This window comes from Lacerta agilis, chromosome 15, assembly GCF_009819535.1.
Source record: "Lacerta agilis isolate rLacAgi1 chromosome 15, rLacAgi1.pri, whole genome shotgun sequence".
In the NCBI taxonomy this organism is placed as follows: Eukaryota; Metazoa; Chordata; class Lepidosauria; order Squamata; family Lacertidae; genus Lacerta; species Lacerta agilis.
The window spans coordinates 17,056,063-17,072,244 of NC_046326.1; the positions used below are offsets into that span (position 1 = coordinate 17,056,063).

General features: G+C 44.6%; 2 protein-coding genes across 2 annotated transcripts; one reads left to right on the plus strand and one right to left on the minus strand.

Moving 5' to 3' along the window:
* Window positions 1-874: 874 nt before the first annotated feature.
* Window positions 875-3,566, minus strand: LOC117060259 (nicotinamide N-methyltransferase-like). The gene is made up of 3 exons (XM_033172469.1): window positions 3,375-3,566; window positions 2,544-2,751; window positions 875-1,553 (listed from the first exon to the last, which is right to left on the minus strand). The coding sequence occupies exons 1-3, from the start codon at window positions 3,529-3,531 to the stop codon at window positions 1,124-1,126; spliced, it is 795 nt and encodes a 264-aa protein (XP_033028360.1). The 5' UTR covers window positions 3,532-3,566; the 3' UTR covers window positions 875-1,123.
* Window positions 3,567-10,278: 6,712 nt separating this feature from the next.
* On the plus strand, window positions 10,279-14,299 carry LOC117060251 (nicotinamide N-methyltransferase-like). The gene is made up of 3 exons (XM_033172458.1): window positions 10,279-10,585; window positions 12,277-12,484; window positions 13,755-14,299. Exons 1-3 carry the CDS (start codon window positions 10,429-10,431, stop codon window positions 14,182-14,184), a joined length of 795 nt encoding a protein of 264 aa, XP_033028349.1. The 5' UTR covers window positions 10,279-10,428; the 3' UTR covers window positions 14,185-14,299.
* Window positions 14,300-16,182: the final 1,883 nt, after the last annotated feature.

Genomic DNA, 16,182 nt, shown 5'->3' on the forward strand with positions numbered 1-16,182 from the left:
TCAGGTGCTTAGAATGAAAATGTCCCCCCTGCCAGACAAACACCTTAAGGGTTTGTTCAACATTAAAAACCAACTGAAGATACACCTCTTCACCCTGGCTACTGACACCTGAGATATTATTACAACATACCTCATTTCTGTAAGTTGTTTTTAATATTGTGTTTTAATTGTAACCTGCCCTGGGAGCTGAGGGGAAAAGGTGGGTTTATCCTCACCCTCATCATCTGACGAATCATGTCCTTGTTGTCAGCAGTGCTTGACAATTGAATTCTCATGGTCTTGAAATTATTATTTTTTTGTTTTTTAAAAATGCAAACAGCCTGTCTAAATGGTAAACATGGCCATCATCGGAAAATGCTCTCTTGTCTGGTTTTTTTATTTTTTATTCATATATTTCATCATATTACATATGATTGACATTCAGAATTACAGAAAACATACTGTATACATTTGCCAAAAGGAAAGAAGTGATTATATAGTGTTCCTTACATGCCAGAAGGAACTAATGTCATGTATACTGTATTCCAGATCATAATTCTGCAGGTAATGCACTGGCTCATTATTATGTGAATTGCTGCAGGATATCAAACTTATGCCAACTGCCAATAATTTCACATTAGAATTTGCAAAGCTGTGAATGTAATGAAGAAGATCCACTCCCAACCAGTGTAGGATACTCAGCTGCTGCCTGAGGGTTTCCCCAAGGTATTAGGGGGGTCCACGGGGAGAACTGGATGCTGGACAAGAGGGGCCATTGGCCCGATCCTGCAGGACTCCATTTATGTTCTTAAGCTATAGTTTGGATTACTGCATCATGAGAGGCAGCCTTATGTGGTGATCAGATAGCGGAAATCCCAAGGATGTTTGTGTGTGTGTGTGTGTCACTGCATGTCCCTATTTTCCAGAGACAGTCCTGGATTTACAAAAGCTGCTCTAGTTTCTGATTTAATCTTGGAAAGTGCAGCTTTCCTTAGGACACCCCTACTTTCACTGGAGAAATGTTGGAGGTTATGGAATAGGATATCCCTATTTTCACTGGAAACACTGACCTGCATCATGGGTTAGGTCTGGACATTGTAAGATTATTGCTTTCCTTTGGCCTCCTGTCAATTCCCACAAGCACCTACACCTTGATACGTTTCTGGGCAACTAGGAAATAGGCATTCTTGGTATCACTATTTGTTGGTGAATGGCTATTTTTGGCCCCTTCAGACCATAAAATATCGAATCCTGCCTCTGTCACTGCACTGTCTACAGTTTCCTGCTCAAGGTAAAGGGAGAAGAATGGGTGCTGGCCAACCATGTAGAAGTTTCCTCCGAGAGCTACCAGGAGCACGAGGTGCCCCCCAGGCTTTACAAGGGAGCCAATGTTCCTCAAGGCGGCACAGTAGGCAGTCAGATCTTTGCAGGCCGACTCCAGGCAAAATGCAGAAGTCACACAGCTAGCTTGGGCCACCACCAGCGGAGCCAGAGGGTTGACTTGAGTCACGTCACATTTCAGCACTCGCCGGATGGTGCTTCGTACCTTCTCTTCCTTTTCCACCCATTTCTCCCTGGGGAAGAGCAAAGGTGGGAAAGAGCCGGAAACAGTGAGCATGCAAACCTCCTTTTCTGGCAAGCCAGCAACCTCGTCCCCCACAGGAGCATGTGAAATAAAGCAACTTGTTTATTAAAATATTCAGCAACCACTTCCCCAGTTGCTCAGAGTGGATTACTGAGGTGGGAGGGGTGTGAAAAGTGCTTTGCTTCTGGTGGTGCAGGACATGTGCCTTAATTGTGTTGCACTGGTCAAATTGGCTTGGCAGGCTTTGGCAGCAGTATGAAACCTGCCAGCCTTGTTTAGAGGTGAAATGGGGACAGGCCAGCTGTTACATTCTGGTCCCATAATAGGTTGTGGCCATATTTCTGTTATAAGGAATATGCATTCTAAAAACAGCGGCAGAAGGTTCTTGCAGCACCTTTAACACAATCCTAATCAGGCCTAGGTAAAGGTAAAGGGACCACTGACCATTAGGTCCAGTCACGGACAACTCTGGGGTTGTGGCACTCATCTCGCTTTACTGGCCGAGGGAGCTGGTGTACAGCTTCTGGGTCATGTGGCCAGCATGACTAAGCCGCTTCTGGCGAACCAGAGCAGCATACCGAAACACCATTTAATTTAGCAGCGCTTACTTCTGGGTTATTGTTGCGGCCTAAGAGACTTAAGAGAGTAAGTCCAATTCATCACATGCATGGAGATTATGTGCCTGTTAGGACAAGCTATTTAAAGCCATTCCCAAATACCTCCCTTTCTGTAGTATTCCCAAGTGTAGGTCCCTGAATGGTCACTGAGATCAGAAAACAGAATGAAGTGCTGTGCCCCTCTATAAATGCCGTTACTTAGTATAAACATGTGGGGAAAGGATGGCTGAAGTGTCGAAATCTATCGAGGATGCTGCAAAAGAGAGTTCCCTACATTGGCAAGAGGTTGCACTAGATTGAAGTTCTTTCAAACTGTAGAATTCCATGAATTTATTAATGAACGGAAGTTAAAAGCCCAGTACCTGTCTCCCTCCAGCTCGCACACATATTTCAGAGCCTGGCTCCAATCGAAAGCTTCTGGGTCCTTTTTCAGCCACCTCTTAATCTCCTCCCTGTTCTGGTCAGTGTAATCTGTGGCAATGATCTCTCGGAAGGACCCGCAGGAAGAGAGAAATTGGTAGATAGTGGGTCCGCTTCCAATATCAATCAGGGTGTCTCCTTTAACACCATCTGCATTTGAAAATGATAGTGAGGTTGCTACTATTTGCATGTGCACACGCACACACAACACACACACACACAACGATTCCTCTCATTGGCCACATTTGTTCTGCCCTCATTGGGATGATGACGGCATCTTTTGCACAGGGTGACAAATTGAAGTGGCCGTGGTCTTATCTGCTCATGGGGTCCGAATCATAAGAGGCATGCTCTTCCATGATACAAAGTTCATGGATAATAATAATAAAAAGCTTGGTATGCATATATCCAACTGCATGGACTAAAATATTCTCTTCCTCCTCATTAACAATACTAAATAATTTATATAGCACCACCACTGTGCATGTGGCATTGTAGAATGCAACAGGGAGCTTACAGGGTCAAGGGAGACAATGTATAGCATTCCGTATTTTTCTCCTTTCCCATCAAGGCAGCTGACTGACTCAGAGGCCACTGCTCTTCAGAGATATGCAGGGTTCAACAGGTACTTCTTCCACCCAACCGTTATGCAGCTCTGATTTGAATTTGCTTGCAAAACATGAATTTGGAAGCATTTCTCTCCATCATGAATGACAAATTGACAAAGTTCAGCCAGCCCACCTGTGCCATAAAGCAGTCTATGGGGTACTCACCCATGGTGAAAGTTTTGTGGAATTTTTGCAGATAAAATGTGAGGAGAGCATTTTTTTGGGTGCCATCTTCCTTGCTGAAGGAGTAGTACATTTTTAAATAATCTTTTGGAGCAAAATGCTTCCCATAAACATCTTTCCCAGTGAAGTCCCCCTCCATCCTTTCTCCAAGTCTGCAATGCACACAAATGAACTTTGTTCTTTTCCATTCTCATTGATCCAACCTCCCATCCCACCCCAACACATATCCCTGCCTCTTCCTGGAATGAAATCATTGTCCAGTTGTGGAGTTCATCTGGGGAACATTTGGAATTATTAACTAGTGCTCCTACTGCTGGGATAAGCCTCTTGCAGGATGGGTAGGTTTGGTTTGTCAAATATTATCTCAATAGATAATGCTTAGGAAAGCTAGGAAATTTGTAAATGTTGTTTACTTCTACAGGAGAAACCTCACTTTCTTACAACTACTACTGCAGGAGGGATGCGGGTGGCCCTGTGGTTTAAACCATTGCACTGCTTGGGACTTCCAGCGAGGACGCCATTGCGGGCGGCCGAGGGTCGTTTCGGCAGCGAGACGACCCTGGCCAGCCTTGGGGGTAGGAGCTCCGCTACCACACAGCGGGCTCCGCAAACCCGCGGGTCGAGCGTCCCGCGGCATGGGCTCTCCAGCGAGCCCACTATGGCGCTGAACCCTTCTCCCGTTCCCCTTGTAAAAGGGGCGCGGGAGTGAAGGGACAACGGCGCCGGGCTGTGGAGGTATGCCCCAACCAGGCTGGTGAAGCGGCGGCTGCCGCCTGCACTGAGTGAGTCGTTCTACCTAATTAGGAAGATAAAAGAAGAAACCCGCAGGCCGTGAGTACGGAGATAATTGGATTTAAATTTTTTGACAATTGGCACTCCGGGAGGTATGCTAAAAAGGAAGCCCATTCCTCCCTTTGTTAAATGAAGAAAATAACAATGTTTCTGATTGTGGCTGCTGCTGCAGTAGCGGATACAAAGTTTCGATGGAGTTTTTTTTTTTTTTTTTTTTGACAAGTGAGACTGGCTGAATCCCTTTCAGGGGAACTAAGTTGTTGGAAATATTTCTTCTTGAAGTTGTTGGAATGTATTCTTTTCACCCTGACTCCGGGGAAAATGGCGGCTGAAATTTATGCTTAAAGATGGAAAAATACTGAAACTTGATACCCTATGCCTACTTCTACCATGTTTGGTTTCGTTTTTAAACTGGCTTTAGACTCAGGACTGACCCATGAACAAAGGATTATTCTTTTGAAGTTAGAACTGTTAAATCAGAAATTAAATCTGTTGAACCAGGATGTCAAGGAAAAGTTATATCCCACAGGAAAGACTCTTGAGAACTTTGCTAAACTGGAAGAAAACCTTGGTAGGAAACTTGAGGAAATTTTTGAGAAACAAAGTACAGCGACTATGCAACTCCGAGAAGATGGAATATCCTGTTGGTGTGAGAGACCCAGGGTTAGAAGACAATTTATATCCAATTTCTGGGGTGAGAGCCCAGAAATGAAGGGAAAAAGATTTGTGAATCTACAATTAGAAGATGACTGGAACTTTGAAATGGAGATGCTGGAAGGTGATGATTTGTGTTCCCTGAAGCTCCCTGCAAGGACATTTATGGACTGCGTCTGGACCTGTGGATTTATAGAAAAAGAAAAAGAGGGCATTCTGGACAATGATGTTGGAGGGAGATGGAGAAATGTCTGGGGGGGGGAGACCCTGAGATGGCGAAGGAAAATGGTTAGAAAAGGGATAGGGTGAGAATATTTAAAATATAATTAGGATGGCTTACTATGGTACCCTGAAGTCAGTGTGTTAAGAATTTAAGATTTTGAACTAGTGAAGAGATATGTGATTTTTTTTTTATTAGCAGCAGTTTAAGTGAAATAAGATGTATGATTTGAGTTAAGAAGTAATAGGTTGTTTTTTGAAGTAAAAATAAATATTAAGAAGTTTGTCTAGATTTTTTGGATGATTTAAATTTTAGAGATGAGAAGTTATTAAAGTAAATTAGAATTGGAACCAAAGGAGAGAAAACGGGGGAAGTCACCCTGTCTAGATTCAAAACAAGAATTATTATTTTTTGTTGTTCTAAGCAAGAAAAAGAATTTTTGGTGTTTTAGTGGTGGTTTGTATTTGTTTTTCATTATGTTTTGATTGTTGTGTATGTGTTGTTGTATGTGTTTTGTTGTTCTTTGTTTTGCAAAAAACCAATAAAATTCTTATTAAAAAAAACAAAAAACCATTGCACTGCTTGGACTTGCCAATCGGAAGGTCGGTGGTTTGAGGCCCCATGATGGGGTGAGCTCCCATTGTTCGGTGCCAGCTCCTGCCAACCTCACAGTTCGAAAGCACGCAGTGCAAGTAGATAAATAAGTACTGCTCCGGTGGGAAGATAAACGGCATTTCCATGTGCTGCTCTGGCTTAGTCATGCTGGCCACACAACCTGGAAATACTGTCTGAGGAAGCGGACAAATGCCGGCTCCCCCAGCCTGTAAAGTGAGATGAGCACCGCAACCCCAGAGTCGTTCGCAACTGGACTTAACTGTCAGGGGTACCTTTACCTTTAACTGCTACTACTGCAGGGATAAGCCTCTTGCAGGATGGGTGGATTTGATCTGTCAAATATTATCTCAATAGCTAATGCTTAAGGGACCGGGTGCCTCTTAAATATCCACGTAATGTAGTAGCCAACTTTTCAGCTGGCTCTGCTCCCCTCTCTTTAACAACAGCCCAGCCCAAAGATGTTAATGAAAAAGGAACTTCCTCTAGTGGTATTCCCGCTGCTGGATAAGCTTAGCTACAGTGGTACCTCTGGTTACATACTTAATTCGTTCCGGTGGTCTGTTCTTAACCTGAAACTGTTCTTAACCTGAAGCACCACGTTAGCTAATGGGACCTCCTGCTGCCGCTGCACCGCCAGAGCACATTTACTGTTCTTGTCCTAAAGCAAACTTCTTAACCTGAAGCGTTATTTCTGGGTTAGCGGAGTCTGTAACCTGAAGCGTCTGTAACCTGAAGTGTCTGTAACCCGAGGGACCACTGTATTTCGTTTCTGTTTAGGGGACTGCTCTTAAAGGTACAGAAGCAACACAAGGGGTTGGGAAGTAACATTTTATCTCTGTTGAACATGAAGGCTGACATTCAGTTTGCTGGTATACACACCTGCTGTTCCATCAGTTGTGAAGGTGGACTCAGGGTACCTGCTTCAGGGCCCAAATTAAATGTGAAGTTGAAACACTAGTCTTTGTATTTAATATGCAAGTCTTTACAAAAAATGCAAATAGCATCAGCTGGGAGACGTGATATTTATTGGGATTGTGGCTTGCATGGGGGGCCTTAACCCATTCCTCCTGTACCATGACCCTCAGGAAAATCCCATCCATTTTGCACAAGAGGGATATCTGCCATTGGCACCAATGGGGTACGTTCTTCAAAAGAAATGCAAGCTCCAGTAAAAAAGGGGGGTGCCTCAAAACCACCCCCTTGCATTCGTGCTGTCAAGTTCCCAGTTCTGAATGTTTTCTTCCACTCTGTGCAGGCTTCTAAAGGTTATGCAATGTGACTCATCTAAGCATATATGCACACACAAGAAAAATGCACGGGTGTGCTGTAGTGCTTTGTGCACAAATTGTAATCAAATACCACTGACCAGATCTGTGTTTTCCCCTTTAAAAGTCCTGGCATGGTTCATGGAATCTTTGCAAAATCTCTGCCCAGAAGGAGAAACTAGTAAGGACTTTTAGCCAAAAAATGAAGCCAAGCTCTTGCACAATTGGACATTTAACTTTAGCCTTTGGACCGGGTCTTGAACTTCTGTTCAAGACCCGAACTTCTGTTCTGAACTTTTGAAATTCCTTTGTGATTTGAACTGTGGATTCAGGCATGCTGATGTGCCAGACAATTTGAAATTGAACAAAGCTGGCATTCAAAAGCACGCCAAAGCTCTTGGAAACTGGAGTAGGAAATGAAGATGTCAAAAGGGCATAGATACAGGTTTTGGGTTCCCAGATCTCCAACTGGAGACTGGAGATGCACACTTCCTACCAACAGCTACATATGAAGAGGCTTCTAGGTGGTGTAACTTACCTCTAGGATTAGTATTTTTACTTCCTTTTGTTTCCTGTATTTTAATACCAGAAAAATCTCCACATGGTTTACAAAAATATAACATTTAAAAAATATTCCAAACAATAAAACTTGGAAAAAAAAAACAACCTACAATGCTGTGAATTTCAAAGCATGAATACTGGTGCTGCAAAGAATCGGGTGTTGCCTGAATGCCTTGGGCTAATGTACCAAAGCATTCTCTCAATAAAAGTCAACAGGAGAACCTCAACAAGAGTCTTGGCTCAATTCCAGGTGGGCAGGACACTGACTGACTTCCCCCTTCCCTCCTGATGGAAGGGCCTGGCTGGGAGAAGCTACACCAGGAGTCTTTGAAGGCTTAGAGCAGGGGTGGCCAACTCCCAAGAGACTGCTATCTACTCAGAGTTAAACACTGGCAGTTTTGGGGGGTTCAGGTCCGAGTTGTTGAGCTTTTTTTTTAGGAAGGTTGTTGTTCAGTCGTTCAGTCTCCTCCAGCACCATAATTCAAAAGCATCAATTCTTCGGCGATCCGTCTTCTTTATGGTCCAGCTCTCACTTCCGTACATTACTACTGGGAAAACCATAGCTTTAACTATACGGACCTTTGTCGGCAAGGTGATGTCTCTGCTTTTTAAGATGCTGTCTAGGTTTGTCATTGCTTTTCTCCCAAGAAGCAGGCGTCTTCTAATTTCGTGACTGCTGTCACCATCTGCAGTGATCATGGAACCCAAGAAAGTGAAATCTCTCACTGCCTCCATTTCTTCCCCTTCTATTTGCCAGGAGGTGATGGGACCAGTGGCCATGATCTTAGTTTTTTTGATGTTGAGCTTCAGACCATATTTTGCACTCTCCTCTTTCACCCTCATTAAAAGGTTCTTTAATTCCTCCTCACTTATGCCTGTTGTCTTTGTCCATGGAGTTTTCTTGGCAGGGATACTGGAGTGGCTTGCCAGTTCCTCCTCCAGGTGGATCATGTTTGGTCCAAACTCTCCACTCTGACCTGTCCATCTTGACCTGTCCATAGTAATTCAAGCCCCTTCGCCACGACAAGGCAGTGATCCATGAAGGGGTTTTAGGAAGGAGGAAGGCCCATTTTTAGGAAGGAGGAAGTTGTTGAGTTTTTTCAGGGAGGAGGTAAAATGTTGAGCTTTTTTATGGGAGCCACAGTTGTTCAGCTTCTTTGGGGGGGGAGCCAATGATCTACCAGTGATCTACCGCAGATGTCCAGTGATCTACCGGTATATCACGATCTACCTGTTGGACATGCCTGGCTTAGAGAAATGGCAGGGCTTTGGAGGAGAAAGGGCGCATGGCTCCACAGGAAACCTGCTGCTCCTCCTCTTCCACCTCCCTTAGCACCCTCCATGGGCTCACCCTCATCAGCATGGAGCCCCAAGGAAGGCTGTCAAGGCAAATGGCTCGGTATTGTCTCTGCTGGCTGACTGGCAGCTGCTCCCCCTGGGATTCAGGGAATTTCCAGTCCTACCTGGAGTTGCCATTGGGGATTGAACCCATGGCCTTCTGCAAGCACAAAAGTCAGCTGTTTCGACATCACATTTAATTTGGCCCTTGCAGGAGGTACCCTGAGTCCACCTTCACAACTGATGGAACAGCAGGTGTGTATACCAGCAAACTGAATGTCAGCCTCCAGGTTCAACAGAGATAAAATGTTAGTTCCCAGGTAAAAATGGACTTCCATCTCCCTGCTTCTCTCTGTTCCTCCACAGGTCTTGATTGTGAACCTGTTTGAGCAAACTTGGAAAATGCAGAGGCCCAAGACTTTTCTATTATACAAAACACTTCCCCACCCCGATATCGTATTTTTTCAAAAAGAGGAGGCAAGAAGAACGGAACTGCCATATTCTGACAGAGGAGGCACCTCCCCAACCCCTTGTGTTGCTTCTGTACCTTTAAGAGCAGTCCCCTAAACAGAAACGAAATACAGTGGTACCTCGGGTTACAGACACTTCAGGTTACAGACGCTTCAGGTTACAGACTCCGCTAACCCAGAAATATAGCTTCAGGTTAAGAACTTTGCTTCAGGACAATAACAGAAAATGTGCTCTGGTGGTGCAGCGGCAGCAGGAGGTCCCATTAGCTAAAGTGGTGCTTCAGGTTAAGAACAGTTTCAGGTTAAGAACGGACCTCCGGAACGAATTAAGTATGTAACCAGAGGTACCACTCTAGCTAAGCTTATCCAGCAGTGGGAATACCACTAGAGGAAGTTCCTTTTTCATTAACATCTTTGGGCTGGGCTGCTGTTAAAGAGAGGGGAGCAGAGCCAGCTGAAAATTTGGCAACTACCTTATGTGGATATTTAAGAGGCAACCGGTCCCTTAAGCATTGGCTATTGAGATAATATTTGACAAATCAAATCCACCTATCCTGCCAGAGGCTTATCCCTACAGTAGTAGCAGTTAAAGGTAAAGGTACCCCTGGCAGTTAAGTCCAGTCACGAATGACTCTGGGGTTGTGGCGCTCATCTCACTTTACAGGCTGGGGGAGCCGGCATTTGTCCGCTTCCGCAGACAGTTTTTCCAGGTTGTGTGGCCAGCATGACTAAGCCAGAGCAGCACATGGAAATGCCGTTTACCTTCCCGCCGGAGCGGTACTTATTTATCTACTTGCACTGTGTGCTTTCGAACTGCGAGGTTGGCAGGAGCTGGGACTGAACAATGGGAGCTCACCCCGTCACGGGGCCTCAAACCACCGACCTTCCGATTGGCAAGTCCAAGCAGTGCAATGGTTTAAACCACAGCACCACCCGCGTCACTCCCGCAGTAGTAGCACTAGTTAATAATTCCAAATGTTCCCCAGATGAAGTCCACAACTGGACAGAGATTTCATTCCAGGAAGAGGCAGGGATATGTGTTGGGGTGGGGTGGGAGGTTGGATCAATGAGAATGGAAAAGAACAAAGGTCATTTGTGTGCATTGCAGACTTGGAGGAAGGATGGAGGGGGACTTCACTGGCAAAGATGTTTACGGGAAGCATTTTGCTCCAAAAGATTATTTAAAAATGTACTACTCCTTCAGCAAGGAAGACGGCTCCCAAGAAAATGCTGTCCTAATTTTTTCTCTGCAGAAGTTCCACAAAACTTTCACCATGGGTGAGTACCCCATAGACTGCTTTATGGCACAGGTGGGCTGGCTGAACTTTGTCAATTTGTCGTTCATGATGGAGAGAATGCTTCCAATTAATATTCTTTTTTTTTTTACAAGTGTGTCCACCTTTTGCAAAATTTGCAGGGGTTATCCCTTTCCCACAAGAATCATGGTGGGAGGCAGCAGTGGGCTAGGCCACCCTTTATCCCTGGAGCATTTGTTGTAGGAAAAGAGATTTGGGCCCAAGGACAATGGCTAAATGGGCCACTTCTCAGCCCCATTAGTCATTTCACTGGGCAAGAGGCCAAGAGGACTCAATGCCCCTTTGCCAGGTCCCCAAGCCGTTATCCAGCCAGGGCAGGAATTTTGTTTTGATCCAAACAATCACTCCCTTGATCAAATTTTCCACTGCCAGCTGGAATAGTTCAGTTCATAGAGTGGCTGTGTGTCCAGCTTTGCAAAGGACAGCCCTCACATGAAGGAGTGCCAGAGGAATGATCCTCTATCTGGACACCCTCTGTCCCGTTCAGTTTTTCCTTAAAGATGCAAAACCCTAAGAATAGGGAGCAGGAGGCTTGCCTTGAAATTGCCCCTCAGCACTGAATTTGCAGGCAGCAGACTGAGCTGCTCATCCAACCACAGCAGTCCCTCTGCAGTGAAATGGACTGTGATTCTATTCAAATTATAGTATAATTATTTCAAAAAAGAAGAGATGAGGAAGAAAAGCATGTAGCATAAAAAAAACACCAGCTTAATTTAAGCATGCATAAAAATCCATGTGTTGATAAAGATGCATTCTATTTGGGGAAATTGCTTGTCAAACATGTGAGATGCATGCACCTTGCTCAACCTTCTGCATGAGAAGCTGCCCTTAAAAAATCCCAATTGTCCTTTTGCGTCTGATCCCTGTTAGCCATTGCTGGGTAACCTGTAGCCTCCATGGTTATGCATTCCTCGCAGCCAGCATGGGCAATAGGCAGGGGCGATGGAAGTTGCAATCCAGTAACATCTGGAAGGCAAAGGTTTCTCCTTCCAGTGAAAACTGTATTGGCCAGTGACTCTAAAAGGTGTGACATTAGATGTTTTGCATGAAGTTTAAGTGTACTGCAAGCAAGATAAAATCAGAGCAGTCATTCCGGCTTGCAGTAGGATATTCCATAGCACTGGGAAAACTGCAATCATCTTCCTCCCCACAGCATAACTGTTGCATTGGAGAAGTACCCATTGAACCCAACGTATCTTTGAAGAGCAGTGGCCTCTGAGTCAGTCAGCTGCCTTGATGGGAAAGGAGAAAAATACGGAATGCTATACATTGTCTCCCTTGACCCTGTAAGCTCCCTGTTGCATTCTACAATGCCACATGCACAGTGGTGGTGCTATATAAATTATTTAGTATTGTTAATGAGGAGGAAGAGAATATTTTAGTCCATGCAGTTGGATATATGCATACCGAGCTTTTATTATTATTATTATCCAGGAACTTTGCATCATGGAAGAGCATGCCTCTTATGATTCGGACCCCATGAGCAGATAAGACCACGGCCACTTCAATTTGTCACCCTGTGCAAAAGATGCCATCATCATCCCAATGAGGGCAGAACAAATGTGGCCAATGACAGCAACAGTTTTGTGTGTGTGTGTGTGTGTGTGTGGTGTGTGCAAGTAGTAGCAACCTCACTATCATTTTCAAATGCAGATGGTGTTAAAGGAGACACCCTGATTGATATTGGAAGCGGACCCACTATCTACCAATTTCTCTCTTCCTGTGGGTCCTTCCGAGAGATCATTGCCACAGATTACACTGACCAGAACAGGGAGGAGATTAAGAGGTGGCTGAAAAAGGACCCAGAAGCTTTCGATTGGAGCCAGGCTCTGAAATATGTGTGCGAGCTGGAAGGAGACAGGTACTGGGCTTTTAACTTCCGTTCATTAATAAACTCATGGAATCCTACAGTTTGAAAGAACTTCAATCTAGTGCAACCTCTTGACAATGTAGGGAACTCTCTTTTGCAGCATCCTCGATAGATTTCGACACTTCAGCCATCCTTTCCCCACATGTTTATACTAAGTAACGGCATTTATAGAGGGGCACAGCACCACATTCTGTTTTCAGATCACAGTGACCATTCAGGGACCTACACTTGGGAATACTACAGAAAAGGAGGTATTTGTGAATTGCTTTACATAGCTTGTCCTAACAAGCACATAATCTCCATGCATCTGATGAATTGGACTTACTCTCTTAAGTCTCCTAGGCTGCAACAATAACCTAGAAGTAAGCGCTGCTAAATTCAATAGGAATTACTTCAGAGTAGGCCTGATTAGGAGTGTGTTAAAGGTGCTACAAAGGGACGCAGGTGGTGCTGTGGGTTAAACCACAGAGCCTAGGGCTTGCTGATCAGAAGGTTGGTGGTTAAAATCCCCGCAACGGGGTGAGCTCCTGTTGCTCAGTCCCAGCTCCTGCCCACCTAGCAGTTTGAAAGCACGCCAAAGTGCAAGTAGATAAATAGGTACCGCTCCGGCGGGAAGGTAAACGGTGTTTTCGTGCGCTGCTCTGGTTCACCAGAAGCGGCTTTGTCATGTTGGCCACATGACCCGGAAATTGTACGCCTCCTCCCTCGGCCAATAAAGCGAGATGAGTGCTGCAACCCCAGAGTCGGACACGACTGGACCTAATGGTCAGGGGTCCCTTTACCTTTACCTAGGCCTGATTAGGATTGTGTTAAAGTCTTGCAAGAACCTTCTGCCGCTGTTTTTAGAATGCATATTTCTTATAACAGAAATATGGCCACAACCTATGATGGGACCAGAATGTAGCAGCTGGCCTGTCCCCATTTCACCTCTAAACAAGGCTGGCAGGTTTCATACAGCTGCAAAAGTCTGCCAAGCCAATTTGACCAGTGCAACAAAATTAAGGCACGTGTCCTCCACCACCAGAAGCAAAGCACTTTTCACACCCCTCCCAGCTCGGTAATCCACTTTGAGCAACTGGGGAAGTGGTTGCTGAATATTTTAATAAACAAGTTGCTTTATTTCACATGCTCCTGTGGGGGACGAGGTTGCTCCTGTGGGGGACGAGGTTGCTCCTGTGGGGGACGAGGTTGCTGGCTTGTCAGAAAAGGAGGTTTGCATGCTCACTGTTTCTGGCTCTTTCCCACCTTTGCTCTTCCCCAGGGAGAAATGGGTAGAAAAGGAAGAGAAGGTACGAAGCACCATCCGGCGAGTGCTGAAATGTGACGTGACCCAAGTCAACCCTCTGGCTCCGCTGGTGGTGGCCCAAGCTAGCTGTGTGACTTCTGCATTATGCCTGGAGGCTGCATGCAAAGACCTGACTGCCTACCATGCCGCCTTGAGGAACATTGGCTCCCTTGTAAAGCCCGGGGGGCACCTCGTGCTCCTGGTAGCTCTTGGAGCAAACTTCTACATGGTTGGCCAGCACCCATTCTTCTGCCTTTACCTTGAGCAGGAAACTGTAGACAGTGCAGTGACAGAGGCAGGATTTGATATTTTATGGTCTGAAGGGGCCAAAAATAGCTATTCACCAACAGATAGTGATACCAAGAATGTCTATTTCCTAGTTGCCCAGAAACGTATCAAGGTGTAGGTGCTTGTGGGAATTGACAGGAGGCCAAAGGAAAGCAATAATCTTACAATGTCCAGACCTAACCCATGATGCAGGTCAGTGTTTCCAGTGAAAATAGGGATATCCTATTCCATAACCTCCAACATTTCTCCAGTGAAAGTAGGGGTGTCCTAAGGAAAGCTGCACTTTCCAAGATTAAATCAGAAACTAGGGCAGCTTTTGTAAATCCAGGACTGTCTCTGGAAAATAGGGACATGGAGTGACACACACACACACATACACAAACATCCTTGGGATTTCCGCTATCTGATCACCACATAGGGCTGCCTCTCATGATGCAGTAATCCAAACTATAGTTTAAGAACATAAATGGAGTCCTGCAGGATCGGGCCAATGGCCCCTCTTGTCCAGCATCCAGTTCTCCCCGTGGACCCCCCTAATACCTTGGGGAAACCCTCAGGCAGCAGCTGAGTATCCTACACTGGTTGGGAGTGGATCTTCTTCATTATATTCACAGCTTTGCAAATTCTAATGTGAAATTATTGGCAGTAGGCATAAGTTTGATATCCTGCAGCAATTCACATAATAATGAGCCAGTGCATTACCTGCAGAATTATGATCTGGAATACAGTATACATGACATTAGTTCCTTCTGGCATGTAAGGAACACTATATAATCACTTCTTTCCTTTTGGCAAATGTATACAGTATGTTTTCTGTAATTCTGAAAATTGTCAATCATATGCAATACGACCAAATATATGAATAAAAAAACCAGAAACCAGACAAGAGAGCATTTTCAGATGATGGCAATGCTTACCATTTAGGCAAGCTGTTTGCATTTTTTAAAACAAAAAAATAATTGAAAGACCATGACAACTCAGTCATCAAGCATTGCTGACAACAAGGACATGATTAGGCAGATGATAAGGGTCAGGATAAACCCAATTTCCCCTCTCAGGTCCCAGGGCAGGTTACAACAATTAAAACACAATATTAAAAACTTACAGGATGAGGTGGGTCATAAAAATATCTCAGGTATTAGAAGCCAGAGTTTTTAGGGATAATAGAGAGGCAGAAGCCACAAAGCCACTATGTTCCTAGTACTCCAGGAGGGAAATATGACCCAAATTGCTCAAATCTGCTTTTAACACCATGGGCATATTCGAACATCGTCCCTGAAATCAAGAGAGGTGAATGAGAATAATGCCAGATAGGATTCTGCTTAAACCTCTTCTATTCTATTTGTGCTACATGCAATAAGAAAAAGCTAACAGCTGAAAACGTCCTGTTGAGTAAACGGCAACAGAACATTTGCAGGGAGTCACAGCTGATGTGTATAAAAACCACAAAGTCTACTTTACGACAGCTTCTGCCACTTCAGAGAAGCTTTGCCTTATTTCAACATTGCTAGAAATATTATTTCCAGACCACTCCTGACATCACCTTACTTGACCCAAACAGACACACAGAAAGAGAGAGTGAGAGAGAGAGAGAGAGAGAGAGAGAGAGAGAGAGAGAGAGAGAGAGAGAGAGAGAGAGAGCGCTAAGAGTTCAATCTGGGACAATATAAAACTGCCTTCCATTCAATATCAATTAACACCTCATTTATTCCAGCAGTTTCTACAAGAGAAGAAGAAAAATTCTCCAATACACATTTGGAGGGGGAGAAATTGTCTAGCAAGTTCTCATTTGAATTGTAGAAAGGTTGACTGACCACATAGCCAATCATGAATATGGTTGCTTTGGAGAATTTCCTATTTGTTTCAAACAAGGAGTATCTGATTTAAATATTAGGTTTTTACACTGCATTGGGACTTGGTGGTGAAGGATAGGCAGGAAAACTACCGGCAATCATTGTTATTTATTCATCATCATTATTTGTACTGTAGTAGGCTGTCTCTCCCCTTCACAAGCACAGAGGTGAATTTTAGGACTCCTTCACTTGTCTCACTGCTCCCTCCTGGGAAAACCTGGGAAAACCTCACTGTTTACCTCTCAGTTGGTTTTTCTGCAGAT

What these genes read in the sequence shown, in the direction of transcription:
- LOC117060251 (XM_033172458.1), top strand. Translation starts at nt 10,429, where the DNA reads ATGGAGGGGGACTTCACTGGCAAAGATGTTTACGGGAAGCATTTTGCT. An exon ending in CCACAAAACTTTCACCATGG is followed by an intron (nt 10,586 to 12,276) that starts GTGAGTACCCCA and finishes TTTCAAATGCAG; the next exon opens with ATGGTGTTAAAGGAGACACC. An exon ending in TGCGAGCTGGAAGGAGACAG is followed by an intron (nt 12,485 to 13,754) that starts GTACTGGGCTTT and finishes GCTCTTCCCCAG; the next exon opens with GGAGAAATGGGTAGAAAAGG.
- LOC117060259 (XM_033172469.1), bottom strand. Translation starts at nt 3,531, where the DNA reads ATGGAGGGGGACTTCACTGGGAAAGATGTTTATGGGAAGCATTTTGCT. An exon ending in CCACAAAACTTTCACCATGG is followed by an intron (nt 2,752 to 3,374) that starts GTGAGTACCCCA and finishes TTTCAAATGCAG; the next exon opens with ATGGTGTTAAAGGAGACACC. An exon ending in TGCGAGCTGGAGGGAGACAG is followed by an intron (nt 1,554 to 2,543) that starts GTACTGGGCTTT and finishes GCTCTTCCCCAG; the next exon opens with GGAGAAATGGGTGGAAAAGG.